Source organism: Citrus sinensis, chromosome 2, assembly GCF_022201045.2.
Source record: "Citrus sinensis cultivar Valencia sweet orange chromosome 2, DVS_A1.0, whole genome shotgun sequence".
Classification (NCBI taxonomy): domain Eukaryota; kingdom Viridiplantae; phylum Streptophyta; class Magnoliopsida; order Sapindales; family Rutaceae; genus Citrus; species Citrus sinensis.
The window spans coordinates 5,549,384-5,562,518 of record NC_068557.1 but is presented as its reverse complement, the minus strand read 5'-3'; the positions used below and the strand labels follow the sequence as shown (position 1 = coordinate 5,562,518).

The 13,135-nt window shown below is 31.3% G+C and overlaps 1 protein-coding gene across 3 annotated transcripts; it reads right to left on the bottom strand.

Moving 5' to 3' along the window:
* Nucleotides 1–4,405: 4,405 nt before the first annotated feature.
* LOC102609449 (shaggy-related protein kinase epsilon) lies at nucleotides 4,406–10,422 on the bottom strand. Of its 3 annotated transcripts, XM_052433030.1 has the most exons (15): nucleotides 10,079–10,422; nucleotides 9,872–9,936; nucleotides 9,562–9,772; nucleotides 9,357–9,449; nucleotides 8,813–8,872; nucleotides 8,554–8,664; nucleotides 8,392–8,451; nucleotides 7,953–8,027; nucleotides 7,822–7,878; nucleotides 6,253–6,393; nucleotides 6,107–6,157; nucleotides 5,905–6,000; nucleotides 5,722–5,805; nucleotides 4,801–4,903; nucleotides 4,406–4,696 (listed from the first exon to the last, which is right to left on the bottom strand). In XM_052433030.1, exons 3-15 carry the CDS (start codon nucleotides 9,733–9,735, stop codon nucleotides 4,614–4,616), a joined length of 1,188 nt encoding a protein of 395 aa, XP_052288990.1. In that variant the 5' UTR covers nucleotides 9,736–9,772; nucleotides 9,872–9,936; nucleotides 10,079–10,422; the 3' UTR covers nucleotides 4,406–4,613. The 3 variants fall into 3 exon arrangements, with proteins under 3 accessions (XP_052288990.1, XP_052288986.1, XP_052288983.1); XM_052433026.1 differs by having other exon boundaries at nucleotides 8,392–8,664; nucleotides 9,872–9,978; nucleotides 10,079–10,420; XM_052433023.1 differs by having other exon boundaries at nucleotides 8,392–8,664; nucleotides 10,079–10,420.
* Nucleotides 10,423–13,135: the final 2,713 nt, after the last annotated feature.

Below are 13,135 nucleotides of genomic sequence, written 5' to 3'. Positions count from 1 at the left end.
ATAAACTTAATTATTCTATGCTAATGAGCAACAATAATTTTTCTGAGTAGTGCTAGGTGTAGAGAAAGATAGAGAGAAATTTGTCTTCTCTCTCTACCCATTCACTCTCTCTCTTCCCTTTTCTTATTTATTTCTTTCATATTTCTCTCATCTTTTTATACACCAAGCATTTTCCTAATTTTTCACATCCCAAACTCAGTGAATTATGTTTACTTAAAATGTATATTTATTTTTCCCCAAATGAGCATCCACCATAGTCTCGGAGCTGGTATTGCAAATGGTACCGAATGTTGGGCAGTAGTAGAGTCGCCAAAACGAATTATCTAATCATGTTGTCATCTAAAATTTAGGATGACTCAAACACAACTTATTTGATAATTATGTCAAAATATTAAGACCATAACTCGACATATAAAATAAATTGGTTATCTAATAACTCGTTTAATATTTATATATATTTTACGAGATTTAAATTAAAAATTTGCACTCCAATATAATATTATATAAATATATGAGGAAAATAAAGATACATACATACATATATTAAATCATTTTCACGCGCGGATGCTCTTATTTTCTTATAATGCGAATATACTATTAAGTTGTGCAGTTTAATAACATTAATATCTGACTCTATTAAAATTCATGGGTTAAAAAACGTGTCCGTGTTAAAAAAATGACATCTGTACTAAAAAAGAACTATATTAATATATATATAATTATATATGTTCGTTTTTTTTTTTGATTTATTGTTTCCCCTGGCCTCGTAGAAATGATTCGCTTTGAAAATGATGTGCAATTCCATCGATTCTTGCATGCATTTCACAGCAAAAATAATAATAACTAAGCAAATAGTAAATGAAGACTCCAATTAATATTTAATTATAAAATATTAATTAATAATTAATATACGTCGTTATTTTTCAGCTTCTTTTATCACTAAAAAGGGCTGCAAATCCTCCTATATCGGATAACTGTAAATAAGAGATTCAGGTGACGTTTGTTTTTTTGTCTGAAATCTGAATAAATCTGAATTAATCTAAATTCTGAATAGATCTGAATGTCTGAATCTGAATAATATATTTGTTCTTTTGTCTAAATCTCAGAAAATAAGTATTAAGTTGTTTATTTTTTTTAACTTAAAAAGCTGAAAATATGTACTTTTACATTTGTATCTTTATTAAATTTGAATGTCAAATAAATAATAAATTAAATACCACAATATTTTAACATTTATAAGTAAAACTATATTCAAGTGAATACATAATTATTTTAGAATTTTAATATATAAAATGCCATAAATTTTAAATTTTATCGTATATAATATAAGAAAGAAAAAATAGGAATATTTTTATGTGGGTTAAATGTCTATGGGTGAGTTTTGGGATAGACATGAAAAATAAATTATAAAACAATGATATTTTTGACATTAGCAAGTAATTGACTTAATTCAGATTTCTCCATTAAGTAAAAAGCCAAAAAAATTGGCTTATTTTATTAAGTCAAAATTATCTAAAAAGTCTCATTAAGTTATAAAAACAAACACCTCTAATTAACTTAATTAATTAAGTTAAGTTACTTTAAATTATTAAGTTAAAAAACAAATGCCACCTCAGATTTCAGCAGGCGTGCTTCTCTCTCACATGCCATCGAAAAATTATAAGTTAAAAACATTATTAATAATATATAAAAATAATAATAATAATTTGATCCCATGAGGATAAAAATTTAGACCAATTTAATTATGGCTTATCATATGATATTATTATCATATATCGGAAATTACTTACTTGCCCTCAAGATGTTCATCCTCTTGTAGATTTTATTTTGCTGCTACTTGTAAGTACCAAATAACTCTGAATGCAAATCCCCAAAAAAACATAAACATATATATTAATGATCACAAAATAATAATAATAATAATAATTAATATTATTATTATTATTATTATTATTATTATTACAAAAATTATTATATAGCAGTTCTTGCCTGTCTTGGATCGCCGGGGCTTCCATGGCTCTTGCAAATTAAAGCTAGAAATGCGAAGATCAAGGATAATAATATTGGTAATAATGGCTTCACACTTAATAACATATTGAAGGCCAAACGAGGGATTTTTTTTTTTATTTTAATTACTTACAGATAAGTTCGTTATTTTTTGACTATCCATTTATAATTTATTTAAACCTAAAATGATATTTTGTGGCCTTAGATGGAAAAGTGTGTATACATACATGCATACATGCATGCATATATATATAAAATAAAGAATATCATCGAAGAAGATGAAGATGAGAAAAGAATTTTTATCATAAATTTTTGGAAGCAAACATTAATTATATGTGTGGCTTTATAAGTAAAATTGTTTTCCTAGTTCGTCCAAGACCTTTTAACTTTTTTGCAGTTACTCAAATGTTAATTTGAATTTAAATCTAGTGTTGATTTGCATAAATTACATTGAATTTTTCATATTTTTTATTACATGAGAATATATTTGTGATCCCAGTTACCAAACCTTTTAAAAGCTTATAAAACCTTAGATTACGGTTGAGAAATCTTGTTCATATAAATTTACATCTTACGTAACAGTGAACTTAATTAGAAGAATCATAATCTCATAGAACTTTAGCAAATTAATAAATAAAAAAGATGGAAGATTAATCAACAATAAATCATCTCCGACTAATCCATTTAGTTGTAAACGACAGACAACTGAGGAATTTAAGTAGGCACTCAACACAGTTGCCGATCACGAAGCTATTCAATTTAACAAAACTCTTTCCATTTCCTTTACATGAGCTTTAGCATTCATTAACCCTCACAAAATTAAGCTGTGTATCTTAGGAAGGGTACAATTTCTCGACCTAGAATATTTTCTTGGAAAGAAAAAGAGGAAAAAAAAAAAAAAAACCGGCTCCATTACATTTTTATTCAATAAATTGATGAAATTTCAATGTCAGTATAGTTTTCGGAGAAGTAAGTTAATATAAATGCCCAATACCTTTAGCCAAACTATAAAAATGACTTTTCTTATTTTGCAGAATTTATTTATTTTATTTATACTTTTGTTTAAAAAAAATATTTTAAATGCCAATCACACTTGACAATAAGATAGGATTTCTGTCTCGGGTTGTAGAGTCTACATTAAAAAAAAAAAAAAATTCTCAAAGTCATCGAGTTCTCACAGCATTCGATAAAATATTATGATCATTTGAAACAAAAAAAAAAAAAACATATTCCAACTAATGAAAATATAAAATAAATTTGCCCCAACTTGACCTTTTCCTTTGCCATCAAATGTTTATCACGTGAACTCAATAACACAAATTGGCCCAAAATACCCTTCTTTTTAGAGATTGTTTTTTTTTTTTTTTTTGAAATGATTAAACATCAGGTTACATGAGACTTATATTATTATATTTTTATTCTATGAAGTACATGCCCATCCAAATACCCCTCACGGAGGAGGGATGTCTCTACTCCACTCGCATTTCGCAAGGGAGAAAGACGCTATAAGAAATCTCCACATAATTATGTTTAATTGAAGGAGGTTGAGTCCATGGGGACTCGAACCATTGCCCTCATAGTCATGCTTAACTTTGAGGGCAATGGTCCACCACTGGGCTACAAGCCCAAGTGGCTTTTAGAGATTGTTAAACAAGCAACTATTATCGAATTCAGCATGAACCTAACATACATCCCTTCTGTGTCATGCATATTTGCTGGAATTAATGAAGTTTTCACACGGCCTTAAGTGATGGAACGGGCAGTCAATGTTCCATACGGCTAGATTCTATTAAACTTATGATATATAAATATAGCTTGAATAGCTATGTGCAATGCAAACACATCTGCACATAATGCCTCAAGTCTCTCCTTTTTTACTAACCTTGATTCCCTTAATTTTAATAGAGCCCTAAGCAATCAAGGCTGCTCGCCGGGTTCTTGACTCGGGATACAATCAAAGAAATGATGATCAAAAGATGCGGAAACCCCGACATTCCCCATCATCATACCACTTCATTGACCAATGAGTTCAAGAGTGCAAGTACTGATACTCACCTGATCTACGCATTCCATTCAAGTGTCACAAACACAGTTGTTAACAGAGGCCTGTGTTCAAGTGAGCATTCCAAAGATGGGTGGATGTTTTGCGATTCACATTTTGAGGAGGCAATGCAACGAGAGAAAGCTTTGTACTCCTAACTACACTGTGAAAATGGCAACAGTGTGGTGCAGATTTACTGTTATTTAAGGGAAACTATACCATAAATAAACGGGTTATGGTCACATAGAGCTGAAATTAAGCTGGATATTTGCTCTGCCACCTGGCCTAGTCATTTTCTTTTTCCATTTTTTTATAATGTTATGTAAGATCTAGCTAACATATAATAGATGAGGAAACTGTTAAACAAAATGCATCACATAAATATTCACTTTGTTCATCAGTGCATAATCTAACTGAACTGCCACTCTCACTTTTGCATGCTTACTTCAGTCGGAACAGTTCTTGGTGAGAATAAACAACGGATGTATCCCTAATCCGTCAGATAGCATAAAGACAAATTTAGTACAATAAATTTACTCTAATATCCAACAACACATGTTGAAATCTAGAAACCAAGGAAGGGACATTGCTTTCGTGCATGTTCTGGAATCAGTTTTGATAAGAGCTCCTTGCTTGCCCCTTTCAGCTCTGCAAGTGCAGCGCATCAGCAATCGAATAGGCTTGCAATCAGTGACTAGTTCTTTGGAAACAGTTATCCAAACAAAAAAAAAGAATGATTGAGAAAATCAAACCTTGAGGTTTAAAGTTGAAAAGGGGAGGAAAGGGACGCCCATTAGGGAGACGTGCGTTAGGATCACGAAGTTCATAAAAAAATGGATGAATACAGGCTTCTAACTGCAAAAAGTAAGAATACAGCATGTGATATTTTGATTTAGAATTGAAAATAAAATAACAGTAAACTTGAATTACAGTATAATTCTCTAGAGCATGATTTAATTATTTGGGACTTCATTCATTAATCTAGATCATAATTTATGACTTCTAGTTCCTTTCTTACTATTAGTTCTTTTCCCGAAAGCAATATGGTTTACTTTTTCCATTTGGATATTAAAAGCCTCACTGAATATGAATTAAGAGTAAAAGAAGATTCTAAGCTCATAATACATAGAACTTCTTTGCAACTATCTCGCATCTGTTTGAAGCTAAAAACTCAAGGACAGGGTGTCTTAAGTGAGGTCTGATGTAACACGATGTATGAAATTTAATCAGGACTATTAGATGAATAATCCACATTTGCTTTGATTTTGTTCTACATCTCAAAAGAAATATCAGGAGCTTGTTTTCTCCATTGCTATTCAAAGGAATATATTCCATACCAGCATATGCCATGAGTCTTAAATGATGCTCACAAAGGTCAAATTTTAATATCTTTAAATGATTTTGTAATCACTTGACCGTATTTTCATGATGTCTCAGGATACAATGATTCTCTAGCCTTCAATGACCATAGGGAAAAACGATGGAAAACGATGGATTTCAATATTTGAATGACACTAGGAACAAATGTAGGACAATTCTTGTCAAGTAAACACAAGATAAGCAAACAGCATAAAAACTCTTCGGCAATATTATTATTGCAAAAGTTAACAAGTAGAACATACAAGATAATGAATTCATGACAACATTAATGATATCAGGTAAGAAATACTTACAGCAGTGCATCTTAAATTTGGAGAATATTGGAGAAGTCTTGAGACAAGATCTACTGCTTCAGGGGGCATACGCTTGTGGAATATCTGTGTTCAGAAGAAAATCGTTGCTGATGAGTTTGCAACAATCACAATAGGATGAACAATTAAAAGGTAAAAGTAGAAGAAAATTAGTAGTATGCTCACTTTGTGCCAAGGATGAGCCTTGATTTGTGGGAATTTGAACTCTGTATAGTTTGGATTCATGCATTTGATTTCCTCACGAGTTGGTGTGCCAAGTACCTGAACCCAAAAGGCAAATAAGTCAGTTCAGTTTCAGAAGGCAACAGTTAAAATTTTCAAACTTATAGACTGGTATTCTATTTCAAACAGGTTCAAATAGATTTACCTTAATAATCTCAACTAGCTGATCAACGCCACTCTCACCCGGAAAGAGAGGCTACCAAATTTGATGTTGCATCAAAAACATCATACTCAGTACACTCACTTTTACATATTGAGAAAAGAAGTAAAATTCTCTAACTTGCACCAAACCTGTCCGAGAAGTAATTCAGCGAGTACACAACCAACAGACCATATGTCAATTGCAGTGGTGTACTCAGTCGCCCCAAATATGAGTTCCGGAGCTCGATAGTAACGAGAACAAATATATGATATGTTCGGCTCGCCTTTGACCTGTTACAACATGACGAATGAACAATCAATATCAGCTTGGTTTTACCCTGTGCGAAGAATAAAGAGACACGAAAAGAAGCAAGGTCGACATTGTGCAGAGGAAAAGAAAGGTAATGCTGAATCAGAACAAAAGTTAATATTACTTCTATTCAGGGAAATATTTGTTAGATATTACTTTTTATTGGATTATCACTTATTTAGGTTGGTTTTCTGATAATGTTCTTGTTTGACTAGGACTTTAGAATTCCTCGATTAGATTTGGGCTACTGGAACAAAAATTGATGACATATAGTAGTATTATGGAAAAACCCAGAAAAAAATATGAAAGAGAGCTTCATATGATTGACAATTTAACAAAATGTGAATGAACTATGAATGAATTTCAACAGTTTGAACTATATTAAGACTGACGATGACTAGTTTTTGGCTTTGGAGAAAATGAGCAGAGAAGAAGAGATGATGTTATTTGGGATTAGTATAGAGATGCAAACTCTTGTACAATTGCTATGTAGAGCACATTATTTATCCTTAGAATTAACTTTTGTTTTCACGAAAGTATTGGTTGGATGAAGACAAAAAGCCAATGCACTTAACAAAAATAAATAATGAGATCCATGTGACAATTGTACAATAGTTTTATATTAGTTAGTACAGCAAATTTGTATCCCAATACTGTAGTTAAAGAAGTTAAGAAAAAATATCAAATGTATATTTAGGAGTACTAAACAGCAAAACCAATTCATATCCTAATACTGTAGGTAAAGAAGTTAAGAAAAAATATCAAACATATATTTAGGATTACTAAACAGAAATACCAAATTTTCATTGTGGTGTTGTTTTCTCATATTATACAAAACAATTTGGACTAATACACTGCTGCCGCTTAAGACTTTATTAGTTGAACCAAATAGGTTTTTGTTTGGTCCTGGGCATACAAACGCGACAGCCTGTTTGATTACTGAACAGAAAAAATGAAATCCAGCCGTTTCTTATACTCAAACCGAACCAAAACGATTGGGTAAAGTTTCTGTTCTTTCATTTTCCAAGAATTAAATTGTCTAACATATCTTTCTTTTATTTTCACAGTTTTATTTCATGCCTCTCATAATATACTTCAAAGAACTTGTCCATTAAAGTAGTTATACAATCGATACTATTAGTGCTCGTTGGTAACCAAAGAACTACTTTTGTTATTTTGGGTTAAAAACTCTATCTGTAGAAGTCTGCTGGTAGAACATCTATTTGAAGGAGCTATACTTGAAAAGCTATACCAAACGATCTAAACCAAACGAGTGACAAAAGGCATCTGCATAAACAGTTTGCTGCCCCTAGAGAATGCATGATCATTTATGGAACCATACATCAACTTTGCGAATGAATTTAGACATTTGACATTAACCAGTTAAGAGGCTGTCAAAAGAACCATACCAAAACTTTTGCACTTCCAAAGTCGCAGAGCTTGACTTGATGGGTATGGGGATTAACCTGCAACAACAGATTTTATTGGCAAATAGCACCCAAGCAAAAAATAGGATGGAATCTAAGCTTCAGTTACAAACAAGAAGATTCTGCGGCTTGATGTCCCTGTGGCATACTCCTATGCCCCCATGAATATATGCCAATGCTCTGCAAATCTGCCAGTCAATAATAGTTAATATAACATGGAAATCTATAGACAAAACTGATAATTACTCGGATAAAACAATGTAATTGACCATGAAGGAGAACAAGGATACAGCGGGTTCATGATGACGTATATGAAACCGGATGCATAGCTGATGATTGTAAATGCAATCTCCATTAACAGAATTTCTCAAACTCAAAACAAGTATTCCGCTACCCTTTCTTTCTAAGTTTTCATATTTATATCTTATGCATGCAAGTTTTCTGTTATTTCAGTTTTTTTCCCTTTGAAATTACCCTTTTAAGCGACAGCTCGAAATATGGGGGAAAAAATGAAAAGTCCGGGCAGCAAATTAAAGTGACAGCACAAATAACCTGATATGTGTAGAGCTTGACATATATCAAAGGCATTCGCTGACTTGCCCTGCTATAGTGCTTCGCTACACGATAAACAGTCTCAGGTACAAACTCAAGCACCAAATTGAGATAGAGCTCATCCTTGTCGGTAGTTGAAAAGAAACAATGTTTGAGTGATACCACATTAGGATGATCGAGAAGGCGCATTGTTTGTAGCTCACGGTTCTTATATCTCTTATCCTGCAAAACCTTCTTGATTGCAACAGTTTCCCCAGTTTCTAAACACTTAGCCTAAATTAAAAAAAAAAAAAAAAGAAAAAGAAAAGAAATAAGATTATAAATTCATACCATTGAGGATTGGAGAATTTTAATCTTAGAACAGAGACAGCAACATTTGCCCCGACATTTACAGGTTCAGAAGTAGTAATAAAATTATCACCTGAAATACGATTCCAAATGAGCCCTGTCCGACTACGCGTTCTGCCATGTAACTTATGGTCTAAGGGAAACATTAGATAGATTAAATTAAAGAATTATTCCAAGATCAATGAGAAATTTAAAAGCTATAGAAAGTTTATAGCATCAACAGATTTACTTCATGACCTCTACAAAGTTAGCAGTGAATCTATTATCGGCAGTGTCAGGAAGCAGCTTAGATAAAATATTGAGATATAGTGATTGGCTAGCTTAATCTCACTGATAGCTCACTGACAGTAAACAACTTATCATAAATCATTATTTACTACCAAGGCATATGCATGATCTTACTTCAGTTTTCTACTTATTGTTGGTATTCACTCAGAACTTGATAGAGCTTCAAACAAGAGATTTCTTCAACGACAAATTTAACAAACAAATCATGCATATGAAGGGGACATGGATGATTTCACAACACCTACCTGTATTTCATTCACTTTCCCAAACAAAACCAAAGAGTCATTAAAACTATATGAAGGGGACATGGATGATTTCACAACACCTACCTGCTTGGGTTGGCCATTTCTACCACCAATAGTTGTTACAATAATATGGCCAGTCTCAGTTCCATTTCCATCAACCACGGTTGCTTCCATTTCCTACCAACAGAAAATCTGTATATATTGAAGAAACGAAAAGAAAAAAGAAGAAGAAAGAGTTGCACTACAAAAAGGTCCATAAAATATCTTTAAATGTGTGTAAAGGCACTACCTTTTCAACTCTCTCATCCTTAATCTTCATTTCATTGATTTCCTCTGGGAGTTTATCGACAGGCATTGCATCATCGTCATCATCAGGTTTTGCTGGGAGTTTGTCAACAATCATTACATCATCGTCTTCAGGTTTTGCAACAGCCAAAGCAGGTGCCATACCAGTAGAGTACATATTTCGTTAGTGAAATAAAATCACCGTGTCCGCAGGGCTGAAACAAGCGAATTTTCAAAGGTCATTACTTGAATGCTACAGCAAGGTTTCTTTCTCGGCAACCAAACAGAACTGCTAAAAAAAAAAAAAGGCTCACCTATGAAGCTGCAAACATCTCGCATTTTGCAAATATTTCGATCCAAACAAAGCTCAATGCAGTCGCTGTCACAGAGAGATGAAATAAAGAGAAGCTCAACTAACTCTCTTGCAAAAAGCAAAAGTAAAATAGAATTAAATTTAAAAAAAAAATTAAAAAAAAATTAAAGAATGAAATCTTTGTCGTAGTTTCAGTGAGGTTTCTTACAGAGTAGAAGAGACTGTCTGCTGACTCTTTGGATCCTCTGTGCCTGTGCAGTGTACTGTGCTGTGCTGCGCTGCGGACCCCAACGTTGCTTTTATCAAATCTAGTTAAAAGTAGTTTTGACGTCCGCGCCCGGTGGTTAGTTTTCTGACGTGGCGGTGATTGGTTGGTCAGTATTTAGGCTTACGTCATGATATTTGACCAGCTTTTCAGACCAACAATAGAAAAGCCACCATGCTTCAGGGATTCTGGATTTGATCGGGCTGACGCCGTTGATTCTTTGAGTTATTTTCATCATGATTCTCCTAAAAACAACTGACGGTGATGGTGGTGACGCGGGGAACTGCTGCACAATGTTATTGATCTAATAAATGTATCTCACAGTTTAATGTCGGCATTGAAACCTTTTACACGCCAGGTCAGCGTGAAAATGACAGTTGATGCAGAGGAGAACGGTGTCGTTTTATTCTGGTTTGGTTTTGAGAAACTGAGGCCTCCTTTTCGATAGGCCTTACTACAAGTGCCGATGTGCACGAGTGTCCAATGGGCCTAGGTCCGGTAAAGAATTGGGCTTACCGAAGTCCAATGTAATAATATGACGATACAAAAAAAAAATATTTATGTAATTATTTTTTAGTTATGTTATTAGCTGAAAACGATTTTCAGATAAGAATATTAGACTCTCTTAACTAAAGCATGTGAGTATGGAATCATTTTCCAAAATAAAATTGTCCCTCTTGAAGGGTTTAACTTTGAATGAAGATTTTCTCAAATCAAATTAGTCTGAATCAATAATTTTTATTAGATGAAAGGAGAAAAGAAAAAAGAAAACTTGCTTGATGTTCGCTTTCAAACATAACTCTTATGCTGAACTAGAGAGTTCTTTAGAAAAAAAAAAGGTCATTATCTTTATAATAAAAAATCTACTAATATATATAATTAAAAACTTATTTGGACTAAAATCAGTTTTATTATGTGAAAATCTAAATTTTTATTTGAGTGGACATATATACATTACCTTCTACTTATGTTCACAAAAATGAAAATCTATTTCTATCCAATTTTCAGCAAGGAATAAGATTTCGTTTGAAATAATTTTTTAAATAAAGATTATTTAAATAGGGTTTTTGTTAGTAAAGTTTTTACTAAAAAAAATTTAATTATTTAGTTGTTAATGAGAGTTTTTATTAAAAAATATATAATTACTTTAATAGACTTATTTTTTAAAAGTTATGTTATGAACGGAATGAAATAAATTATCAAATAAGTAAAAAATATTTTTGGCATTTTAACATTTTAAAAAAGTTTTCCAACGTCTACTCCCAAAAACTCAAAATTTGAATTTTTACTAGTAGAGGCAAAATAATTTATTTTAATCTTCAAAAAATCTACTAAAAAATAATCAAACAATAAAAAATTAAAAAATAACTTATGAGATTAAATAAATACATATGATCATAAGATAATATATATCAAACAAGTACTAAAAGTCCAACTACAAAAACTCGAAACCCGTACTCTTTTATTTATTTATTATTATTCTTATTCTTATTATTGAGTGAGTGGATTACTACTAGGCTATCTTCTAAGTGGTGGCAACCTCAAGTTGAGTATGTTACTCTATATTGATTATAGTTGCTTCTAAAGGTTGATGTCGGGGGATCAATACGATCAATTATCCTTAAAAAACAAAAATCATTTGTAATGAAAACATATAATCATTATCAATAGTATTATCAGCCGGATCATACATGAAACACATTAATCAAATTTTTAATTCATTCCTATGTTGAAAATGTTTGCTTAATCACCACCATAAAAGATGTCCCATATCAACAATTTGATTAAATTAGGCCATTGGAGGAAGAAGAGAACATTCCAGCTTAACTTTGCTTTCATTTCAATTCAAAACACAAGTATGACGGTGTAAAAAAATCATAAGCTTAAGCCATAAGTTAAATAAAATTCAAGCTCACATGTCGAACAGAAGATTCAACTTGAGAAGCAATAGGGACATGGAACATTGAATCCGTTGCGACGCAACAAAAAATATAAATGTTAATTTCGAACATGGCATGATCCCGCAATCAATGTAACTTAGGATGTCAGATCACTTCGTTTTCAAATTTCATTTATCAGAATACGGGAAATGATTCATGTTATTAAAAAAATCAACATTTACACAATTCTTAGATTTGATTTTGTACGTAAGGATGTTACTAACAAATAAAAAAATATAAATTTTAATATATTAATAGATAAAAAAAAATGCAATCTCTAATGTATTAGAATATGTGTTTTTTTTTTATATTTTAGTGTAAAAAAATAAATTTTAATATATTAACAAATAAAAAATATAATCTCTAATGTATTGGAATATATATTTTACTGACATTCTCACATTTTTCCAGTGAAAATGTCAGTAAAATATATATAAAAAAACAATATGTTAAAGACTATATTTTGTGCCTGTAAATATATTATGATATATATTTTTTAATATTTTACTGACATCTCACTTTTTTGGTTAGAAAATGACTTATACATATATGAGTAGTTTTTCAATTAAGGATTTCTGACTTTAATAAAGTCATGGACTAATTAAAAGATAAAAAAATTTAGATTTTAATATATTATATGACAAAATACAGTACATTGGAGCATAGGTGGATGGAGCATGTGACCAGTGGGGGCTTGACAAAAAAAAATTGTAAAAATAAAAGAGAAAAATATTTTTATTTTTTAATTAGCCCTCATTAAATATATTAAAATAGTCACTATAAATTATAAACCCTATAAAATTTAAACTTTAACTTTTAAGAATTATAAAAATCTATATTTTAATTAAAAATAATGATAGCCCACCACCCAAAATATTTTATATTCTCAAAAATAGGATTAATTCTTCAATTTTCCATAATAATAGTAAAGAAAACGTTTTAAGTAATGAAACTCATGAAAAATCATCTTTGAAATTGGATGAGATGAATGATAATTTGGTTGTTTATATAGGAAATAATAAATGTAATAATATTGATGACGAGTCTATCGCATAACATT

Excerpts from the sequence above, each read along its gene's own strand:
- LOC102609449 (XM_052433026.1), bottom strand. The coding sequence starts at position 9,735 with ATGTACTCTACTGGTATGGCACCTGCTTTGGCTGTTGCAAAACCTGAA. Across the intron at positions 8,028-8,391 it reads TCAAGCTCTACACATATCAG|ATTTGCAGAGCATTGGCATA; the intron begins GTTATTTGTGCT and ends ATTGACTGGCAG. Across the intron at positions 4,697-4,800 it reads TTTCAACTTTAAACCTCAAG|AGCTGAAAGGGGCAAGCAAG; the intron begins GTTTGATTTTCT and ends CTGCACTTGCAG.